Below are 11,134 nucleotides of genomic sequence, written 5' to 3'. Positions count from 1 at the left end.
AATTTAAATATTTGTTTTGATTCAAGTCGTGTACACACAAAAATGAGTTATTTATATAAAATATATGTTGAAATATAAAATATACATATGTATTTAAATATATGTATTTGTATATGCTATGCTTGATTTAATTAGCTGATTTTTAGTATATAAATAATATTTTTGCTAAAAAATTATATTTTTGAGAAATTGAATTCGTTTGTAAGAAATTTTAGTGTTTGTTTGGACGTCATTAAATTAATAAAAAAGATTTTTTTTCAATAAAAAGTATATATTTTTTATTTTTTAGTGTATTTGGCAAATTTCTAATAATAAAAGTAAAAAACTAAAAAAATATTAAAAAAACATATTTTTTGAGAAGTTACAATTTATATTTTTTTAAAAGTTTTTTTTAAAAAATATTTTTTACATAATAAATGAATAAAAAAATACTTTAATCTTATTTTACCTAAACATAATTGATAAATAAAAAATTTTTTTTACATAAAATACTTTTATTTTTATAAAAAATATTTAAAAAATATATCATTTAAATTTTTTTTTTTTCGAGAACAGCATGCAAACAAACCCTTAATATATTTTAAAATGTTATTTCAAAGTTTTGGGATTTAACCTCTGAGTTAAGTTTAAAATATAACTAGAAAATTCCTAATAGACAAGTAAAAAAAAATTTGAAAATTGAATAAAGACAAAATTAGTTGATACTAATAAATTTGGGAGACTAAGTAATCTAAAAAAAAAATTTTATGCTATTTAAATATTTAGTTTATTATATATTATATTATTCAAAATGTACAACTGTAAATAATTTGATTTGATTATAATATTTGTTTTTATTTTTATCCTTCTTTATTTTTTATGGTGAAATTAGATTTTGATTATAATCAAATCATATTTAGTAATGATTAAATATTTATAAAACCAGTTAATATAATAATAATAATAATAATAATAATAATAATAATAATAATAATAATAATAATAATAATAATAATAGCACTAAATACTATTGGCCAATGAATTATAATCCAAATAACATAATCTTTTTATACTCATCTAAAAGGTTGCGGGTTAGAGTCTTTCTAACTTTGGTAAAAAAAATTAGAGTGAATATTTAACCCGATCCCTACTAATTTTCTTGAAGGGACAACGAGACTTTTAACAAAAAAATATTTTTTTCGGCTCATATTTTTATTTTTATGAAATTAATTAATTTATATGCTAAAAAGATAAAATATTAACTTTTTGACATAAGAAATAAATCAGTCTCATAAAAATAAAAATTTAAAATAAAATAAAATATTTTTTTATTAAAAATTTCGTTGTCTTCTAAAATAACTCTCGAAGGGCGTTTAGAGTTTTTTTAAAAAAAATACTAAACACAATTGCACTTACCCCAATAACAAGTTCATTGTATGGTAGCACTAAGGTCCCGTTTTAAAAATTATTTTTTTTTAATTTATAAAAATAATAGTATTAATATTTTGTGTAATTTTTAAATTAAATTATAATTTTTAAAAAAATTATTTAAATATTTATAAAAAAATAAAAAAATTAATAATTTAAATATAAAATAATTTATTTATAAATTATTTTTAATATAAATATTATTATTTAAATTATTTATTTTAAAAAAAAATTAATTGAGCTAAAATTTACCGAATCTGGACCTGTCACTAACCATAAACAAACACAAAACCCCACATTTGAGTCTCGGACTCTCTCTCCCTATATAAACGAAACCTCCTCCTACTCTTTCTCTTTCTCTCCATTAAAGATTCAACCCACTCATTATATGCACAAATAGCTCTTCGTCAGAGTTATATTATCTCTCTTCAGTTTCTTGTATGGGCTGAGAGAGATCCACATGTCTCGCACGTGCTCACAGTGTGGAAACAACGGGCACAACTCCCGCACATGCACAGACGCTTCTCTCGCTGCCGGATCGGTCTCCGGTGGCGGAACCCCTCAAAGAGAGAACGGCATCATGCTCTTCGGCGTAAGACTCACCACCACCGAAGGGACCTCATCGTCATTCAGAAAAAGTGCTAGTATGGGTAATTTGTCACAGTTTGATCAACAACCACCGCAGGATCCAATCGTTGCTGACGCCGGCTATGTGTCCGATGACGTCGTTCACGCCTCCGGCCGCAGCCGCGAGCGCAAACGAGGTAAAATAGTAATAATAGTAGAAAAACACGTGCTTAATTTCTTGCTAGTTTATTAGTTTCGCTTTGATTATTATTTTTCAATCTTTTAATGGTTTTCTTTTGTGATTGTTATTAGGTGTTCCTTGGACTGAAGAGGAGCACAAATTGTTCTTGTTGGGTTTACACAAGGTTGGAAAAGGTGACTGGAGAGGAATTTCTAGAAATTTTGTGAAGACTCGGACTCCAACTCAGGTTGCTAGTCACGCACAGAAATATTTCCTCCGCCGCCACAATCAGAACCGCCGCCGCAGAAGGTCTAGTCTGTTTGATATCACCACTGATACGGTATTCAATCTAATCTTTGCTATAATTGTTAGCCTTTATGGTAACAAATTATTTAATTTTCAGAAACTGGTTTCATAATAAATGAAAAATATCTCGACGATATAAATATTATTACTATTATTGATGAACAATATAATCTTTTTTATTAAATGCACAATACTTGATTACGAAGATTTCAAATCGTGAAACTTATTATTTGTTGGATTAAAAAAAAAACTGTTTTTGAATATTTTGTTAGAAAAAGGTTTTTATTCACTTAACTATTAACGTGAGTTACTAATAAAAGGCAACGTTTTTTTTTTATTATTTTAAAATCTATTGATTTCATTTTTTATTCTAATTTTTTTGGCATTATTTATTCTAAATTAAGGTGATGGAATCGTCTGCCATGATGGAAGAGCAAGTTCAGCAAGAAACTGTTGCGCCACCCACACCCTCTACATATTCGTCATCAAACTACAACAACTTATCTAGCTCTACTTTCCCCATGGCTTTATCTTCTGTGATGTTGCCATTAGCTGCTAAACCAATAAGGCCAACGCCTATTTTGCCTGTGCCACCATCTTCTAAGATGGCTAATTTGAACCTGAAAGAGAAAATAACTCTGAATACAGAATTTCGACCTCCACCATTTGTTCTTAACTTAGGGCCGCAGCAATTCCGGAATCAGTCCCCAGACGAAAATAATGATCGCTCCTCGCCATCCTCGTCATCCACGTCGTCTTTTCAAGCAGGAAATTTCAATGGTGGTGGAGATAGCATAATTAGTGTTGCTTGAATAGTATATATTGTCTTAATTTAATTTAAGTTTGTAAATTATCGTTAGCTATGGAAAGTGAAAATACAGACCTAATTGAAAAATGATGAAACAAAATAGTATCACTGTATCAAGTAAAAGAATTGCTTTGAAGATAATTAATTAATTAATTAGACGAGACTATAAGATAGGTTAATTATATGGTTATAAATATAACTATTATTATTATTAGGACAAGAATGGTTAGGGTGTGTTTGGGATATTAAGAAATTTAATCGTTGTTTTAATATATAGAAGTTGGATGAGAACAAGGAAGAGAGACAGAGAGGATGAGTTGTCATATTTGGTGGCTATTGGGAAATTCTTGTTTCTATTGTGTGTGGGAGTGTGACTTTGAGAATTGAGATGACAGAGCACCAGGTACTCGGGTTATACTATTGGTCTGTTTTCGTTGCAACTTAGTGGGTCTCAAAAATATTATATAATATTATATTAGATTAAATTATTCAAAGTGGAGGAGAATATATATTATGCTCGTGGTGTCCATTCATACACGCATGTCTTTGTTACATTTTTTTCCTTGTATTTTTTTAGTAATGAATCAGATTGCCTTTTTCTTATTATTACATTCTTTAGAACCTTATGTCTACAAAAATCATTCATGTCTCCGCGGGACTTGTTTTTCCTATACTTAAATTGTCGTTTTCAATTTCAGCTGAAAAATCAATTAATTGCTAGGTTGGATTATTTTTTTTTTAGTAAAAAAGTAATTTTTTAATAAAATACTTTTATTGAATTTAAAATTTATTTAGATATATATTTTTTAAAAATATTTTTATTAAATACAAATAAATTATTTATTATTTTTTAAAAATTAATAATATTTTATTTAAAAAATAAAAATAAAAGATATTTTTAATATTTGAAAATATTTTTAAAAAAATTTATTTAAATATAAAATAATTATCTGTTAAAAAAATATTTTAAAAAAATAAAAATATATTTTTTTCCAAAAGATTGACCATAAGAAGGAGAAGAAATAAACATTTGTTATATATATTAAAATTGATGAAGAAAATTTGCTTATCAAAAAAAATTTTGATGAAGACAAAATTACGAATATATAGGACAAATCAAAGTAAAAAATGTAAATTAAGCTAATTCAAATTAGGAAATTAAGAGTAATTCGAATCACATCAATTCGAATTAATAAAGAAGTGTAATTCAAATTATGCATGTATTAAGTCATAAATAGTTCGAATTAACCAGGTTTAAATTACTTATGTAGGTTGATTTAGGTAGTTTTAATCACACATATTCCAATTATGAGGAAAGTAATTTAAAGTGTAGTTCGAATATGAGTCCTTCGAATTATATATCTGACTTCCAATTATTTTAATACACAACAATTATATTTATATGGAGGCAATGCTAAATCGAATTCAATTAATTCGATAATACGAGTCTATAAAAAAATTGTATTTTATAAAGTTTAAAAATTTTTTATTATGTGATAAGTTAGTAAAAGAGTATATTGCAAATTTTTATAGTACTCATCATAACAATGTTTAATTTAAAAATTGTTATTAAAATTTTAGTTGTACTCATTACAAAATAAATAATTATAATAAAAAATTTTTATATATTGTTATAATTTTTAAAATTTTTTATTGTAGTTATTTATTTTGTAACGTGTACAACTAAGTTTTTAATGAAAACGTCAATGATGTTTTCTTTAAAATTAATTTATAAAATATTTTAGAAGTAAAAAAAAAATTATAGTAGAGTAAAACTTATCTGAAATCAAATAACCTAGTGTAACATACATTTTTGACCAATATTAAAAAAAAGTTATCCTAATTATGTACATAAAATTCTTTTAATTAAGCTGCCTTTAGAATATCAATAATGCTTTTTCACGTGCTGCTTTTAATCTAAAATCCTAAAAAAAATTGATTTAAAAGTTATAATGTTATTATATTGGCACAACACTTTATTTTTGTATGATAAACATGCACAACACTTTATTAAATATTCTTTTTATAAAGTATTTAAAATATATAAAAATGCACTCTTATTATAAAAGGAGTATTTAAAAAGTTGTTAAAATTTTATATGTTATTAAAATTTAATAAATACAAGTATATTTTTATATGTTATTTTTAATTCAATGTTCTAATATAAGTTAAAATTAATTTATATTTGATAATTTTATACTAAAATTAATTTGTTATAATCTTGTTTTATACTTTTTTTAGTATATTTTTTTATATTATATAGTATTTTTTCTAGTATCTTATTTTAGTATGTTATAATTTTTTATTATCATAATAAAAATTAATATTTATTTATTTATTAACTTAAAAATAATATATAAAAATTGATAAGTTAAGTACTCTTTTTTATTACAAAATTTTTATTAATATTTATATAGGTTGATTTTGCATTAAATTTAATAGTCTAAATTTTATTTATAAATAGAACTCAATTTGCCAGTAAATCGAAAAGACTCATTCGAATTATAATTCGAATTCCTCAAACACTAATTCGAATCAGCTAAATTCAAACTCTCTATGCATAATTCGAATCAGGTTGATTCGAACTTTTCCATGCATGATTCAAATCAGTTCGATTCGAACTATTAATACTGTAAACTCTCTCACTAATTCAAAAAGGTTTGATTCGAATTACCAAGCTTTTTAGTTCGAAATGAGTTGATTCGAATTATATAGAGACATGCTTTTGGTTGATTCATGTCTCATTTTTCCGTTCGGTTTAATCATGTAAAATCTCATGCAAGTTAGCTTAATACTGCCATTTATCCGAATATATATATGATTATAAATTTTTTTAATATAACAATAAAATGTTATGATCATTTTTTTGTTAAATTGATCAATAATATAATCTACAATTATCAATTCATATGAATAATTAATAATTTAACTAAAAACTTAATAGAATAGTAAAGATTTATTTTATATCTTTGTACTGGCACAACATTACAACTTACAAGTTACAAAAAAGGACAATGATACGACCATCAACTTCACGAAAGGTTAAGGTCAATTAAGCTATCAACGGATCGAGAGGATAATGTTACGTGAAAGTTTGATAAGAAGGGTGTTTTTTCTATTAGTTCTTTTCTGCAGGTCATCCAATCAGAAATTCTGACTGATAAGATCACAAGTTATAGTTTCACCAGTGTGATTTGGAGAAGCGTGGTACCTCCGAGAGTGAAGCTATTTGGATGGTTTGTGCTAGTTGGTAGAGTTAATACCAAAGAGCGGTTGAACAGCATTTATTTCTTCTATGTGAGGTTACATGGCAGATGTGGTGTACATAGTTGAGATATTTTCATACAGATTGGGCTGTTCCTGATACCATAAAAGGACTATTTGAAAGTTAGACTAGAATGCACAATAAAAAATAAGAGAAGAAAAAGTGGCTGACTGAATTCTTTGTTGGAACATCTGGTAGGAACGGAACGATAGAATTTTCAAAAATAAAAAAGCAGGTGTTGCGAAAATATAAAGCAGGACGATTTTAAACTACCAAGAATGGACTTTCAATAATCCTTGTGGATGTTGATGGCAATACTTGGGAGGCTAAGAAAATTGTTATCTCTCGTGCAGATAACTTCTTTTATTTTTTATTTTTTATTTTCCACTCTATTGTATTGAGTTTCTTTTGTTTTTTTTTTTTTTGAAAAAAAGAAAGAACAATGATGTCAAGGAAATTAATTACTTAAAAAACATATAATCAGTAAGAAAGCTGAGGGCTAGCATAAAAAGGAATCAAATTCTAGTGAATCCCCCGGTGCCGACTTAATTAAGAACTGCTAAAACCCAATTTGTGGAGATGTAAGGAAATGATACCCGTTATTATTGGTTTCTTCCACCTTTAGAGTCTTTGGAATTTTTTGGATTTAACTCCTAAAATGTATAAGATGGTGAAAAGAAAAGAGGTTTTGTCTAATAATAAACTTAAATAAAATTTACACAGTCAGGATTTTTATTAAAATGTGGTTAGCATTTAATTAATAAAAAATAAGTAATTTTATATTATTAAATGTAATTTAATATTATTAAAAATATTAATAAAAAATAATAACTAATTAATAACTACAAATTATAAAAGCTACTGATTCTTTAATACTTCTCATAAACTTATTCTCAATTATTGTTTTTAAGAGGGGTCGTTTTCGATTGTCGGTAAAATATCGAATTTTTTCACTTATCGATTGAAAAGCTTTTGTTTGGAGCTATGAAGTAGCTAGGAATATTTAGTTGAGTTGTGTTTACATATCAGACACATTTTAAATATGATATTTATTGATATTCGTTTGAGTATCTTTTATGTCTAACCGTGTTTTAATAAAAAATAATTTTTTTAATATACTTATGCACACCTAAATATTCAGTCTTATTCTTAACATATATTCTTAAAATCAAAATTGTGAGAATCGAATCGATCAAATAATTAGTTCAATAATTCAGTAGTTCAATCGAGGTCAAACTGTAATTAAACCGATTTAACTCATTGTCCCACTATAACCAGCAACTCAATCTCATTGCTCCACTATAAACTTTAAAATTAGCCTGCACCTAATTCCAAATAAAAGAAACAAACATAAAAAAAACTGCAAGTAAAAGCGCTTGAACCATAATTCTCAACCAAATCAAATTGTATAGCATCAAAAATCTTTCACCTCTTTTAATAACCGTATACAAGACCACAATCGAGACTCTATTCACCAAAGAGTTAATTACTTCAATTAATAAAGACATGGTATTTTTTAAACCACACCAATTCCTAAAATATTAATTAATCGACCTATCATACCAAAATCCATAACTGGATTAAAACTCAAACTCCAAAATCATTAAAATCAAAATTTAACAAAGTAGTAAAGTACTATTAACAGAATTATTCCAGTTTCATAAAAACTATTAAAAAAAAAAGAAGAAGTAATAATCAAAATTTATTCTGTCTAGCAACAAAATTAATCAAATTTTCACACAAGAACCAAAATTTATTCTGTTTAGTGACTAGAATCCAGAATAAAAATATAGAAACTTGGAATCATTATAATTAACAAAATAAAAAAATTAATTGAAGAAAGAGAGAGTAGCATAATTAAACACTGTAATTTCACGGCGACAAAGAAAGACAACGAAGAGTCCACAACGACAAAAGAGAGATGTTCATAGAGAGGGAGAGAGAGGTCTCAAAGACAGAGACAATTTTGACGACGAGAGTAGAGACAACGACGCCAACAGTATCTCCAAGCAGACCTTCTGGCGAGAGAGGAACCAAGTTGACGGCGAGGAAAGAACGAGACAGAAAGGATGAGAGGCAATGCGAGACGCATTGCGATGGAAGAGACAAGCGACAACGCGAGACGTATTGCGATAGAGGAGACGAGCTTGAGCAATGAGACAACGACTAGTGGAGCATATGCGATGCTGGCAGTGAGATAATGGTGAACGTATGTTGGCGATGGAGAAAGCGTCATGTTCTAAGAAGCACAAATACAACTCGTAACACAGACACAACACGGCATAAATATATTGATACGGTCTTTTTATAAAAATATTGGATACGACGACACGTTTAAAATAAGTATGTTATAAAATTTAAATAAAATATTAAAATAATAAATTATCATATTATAAATATAAGAATATATATAATTACATAAAAAATATGTAAAAAATCCAAAATAACATAATATCAATAATTATAATTTTTAAATAAACTCTTATATGGACATTAAACGTCAGATGTTATTAACTTATTTCATAAAAAATTAAAAAATCATACAAGTACCAGTCAAAAAGTATTGAAATAATAAAACAATGATATTTGAGAGAGAGAGAAATTGTTAAACAGAAGTGGAGCAGAAAGTGAAAGGCAAGAATCATTAATCTCACCGCCTTTTAGTTTTTGGATTTTTTATTTAAATAAATAAAATAAATATAATAATTACTGAAATAAATAATTTAAAAAATATTTATCGATTTGCGTTCATTAGTCCACTACTAGAAATAAGGTTTTTTCGGACGAAAATTTCAAACGAATTTTAATCCGTCTGAATGACTTTTTCATTTCGGACAAATTTGAGACAAATGTTGAACAATTTTTAATGGAGACATTTGAATAATATATTCTATCCTAAATTTGTCTAAATTTTGTCCCAAATTTTGGCGCCAAATTTTTTTTAGATGGCGCCAAAATTTTCATACAGATTAGCAACAAATTTTGGACAAAAACTATAATTCGTCCGTATTCCATCTGAATATGCGCAATAACTTTAGACGGATTTGGGACGCATTTTGAAAAATATTAATTCTATCCCAAATTTGTCTATAATTAGTCTTAAATGCTTTTACTATAACTAACCCTTGGAAGTAGACAAAATTTTTCCCACAAATTTGGGACGAAAATAGCATCATTTGTAAATTTTGTTTGAAAGTTCATCAATTTTCAAACAGATTTCAAATATTTATTGAAAACTTTTAAAATTTAGTATAAAAATATTATTTATATTTTAAATTAGTCCATGATTTGTCCTAAATATTTTTACTATTCTAAAATAAAGTTTCTTTTCCTAAAATAACCTTAATTATATATAACTTATAAAAAGGTACAGTTTTTGTTTGCACCTTTCAATTCCAAAATCTCTTGATCAAAATATGAAATAATCATCATACCAATTAACATCTTATTTATTATTATACATATTTTTAAAAATTGGATTAATAGATAGTTAGCGCTTATTTATGCAGGCTTTTTTTATATAAATAAATAAATAAAATATATTAATTCCCATAATACGCATGCAGAAAGCTTTACAAAAATGCGCAAGGCCATTGTTCGCAAAGCACCCGCGAAATGAATTTAGTCGTCATCTCAGGAGGGGCGCACGCCAATTGAAACTTCTGGTGGGGAAGTCATTTTGTGCCTGACGCCAACAAAATGGGTACTTCTGGTGGGGCTACCATGAAATTTAGTTGGTTTATTTTTTAAATATATTTTTTAATATTTTAAAAAATAAAATTATATTTTCATTAAATGTATGTTTTTGATTATTTAATTGTTTATTAAGTTAATAATTTATTTTTATATAATATCAAATATGAAATAAATTACAATCTTAAAATAATTAATTGAATCATTATAGATCAACCATTAAAATAAAATACTAGTAAATTAATCTATTATTCATCATAACTCTTTTAATTCAGGTAGTACTACTCAGTACTAAATAAAAAAAATTTAACAAATATACTTATTCATTCCAAAATTTTAGAACTAAATTGACTATATTTTTATTAGTTTTTTTTCCTATCATTGTATATTATATTTGACTTTTTTTTAGTTAAACTTGAGAGACTCTATCTTCTTATTTTTTTTTATATACTCTATTTTCTTATTTTTTTATTCTTTTATTTTTATTATATTTAATATTAAATTTCTTATACAAATTGTTATATACCATCTTATATTTAATTTTGATTTTTTTTAGTTACCTCATATTATTTTTTAATTTATTCTTTTAATTATTTACGTTATAATCATTCAAAATTTAATTTTTTAACAAATTTAAGATAAAGTGTATCTAAAAGAATTACATATATAAAAATCTTAAAAATAAATTAGAGGAGTGCTAGGGGTCCAGCAAATTTTGTGATTTGTAGCCATCAGTAGTGTTTTTAATGGTGTGAGATTACATCTAATGGTGGAGAATTACTCATTTTTTATTATGGTTAAATTGCTGGCCAAATTTTAATAAAAGTGCTGGCCCCTAGACTTTCTCAATAAATTATATCCAATCTTCTAAAAAATAGTCAAAATAAAATACAATAAAAAAATCACG

General features: G+C 25.7%; 1 protein-coding gene across 1 annotated transcript; it reads left to right on the top strand.

Moving 5' to 3' along the window:
• Positions 1–1,645: 1,645 nt before the first annotated feature.
• Positions 1,646–3,369, top strand: LOC112801009 (uncharacterized). Its single transcript, XM_025843493.3, has 3 exons — positions 1,646–2,171; positions 2,287–2,495; positions 2,866–3,369. Exons 1-3 carry the CDS (start codon positions 1,868–1,870, stop codon positions 3,271–3,273), a joined length of 921 nt encoding a protein of 306 aa, XP_025699278.1. The 5' UTR covers positions 1,646–1,867; the 3' UTR covers positions 3,274–3,369.
• The last annotated feature ends 7,765 nt before the right edge of the window (positions 3,370–11,134 follow it).

Source organism: Arachis hypogaea, chromosome 5 (genome assembly GCF_003086295.3).
Source record: "Arachis hypogaea cultivar Tifrunner chromosome 5, arahy.Tifrunner.gnm2.J5K5, whole genome shotgun sequence".
Classification (NCBI taxonomy): Eukaryota; Viridiplantae; Streptophyta; class Magnoliopsida; order Fabales; family Fabaceae; genus Arachis; species Arachis hypogaea.
Note: the sequence above shows the minus strand (reverse complement) of the source record. Positions and strands in the feature narration are given on the sequence as shown.

Coding starts and splice junctions, on each gene's coding strand:
- LOC112801009 (XM_025843493.3), top strand. CDS start 1,868: ATGTCTCGCACGTGCTCACAGTGTGGAAACAACGGGCACAACTCCCGC. Junction 2,172..2,286: donor CAGCCGCGAGCGCAAACGAG/GTAAAATAGTAA, acceptor GATTGTTATTAG/GTGTTCCTTGGACTGAAGAG. Junction 2,496..2,865: donor TTGATATCACCACTGATACG/GTATTCAATCTA, acceptor TTCTAAATTAAG/GTGATGGAATCGTCTGCCAT.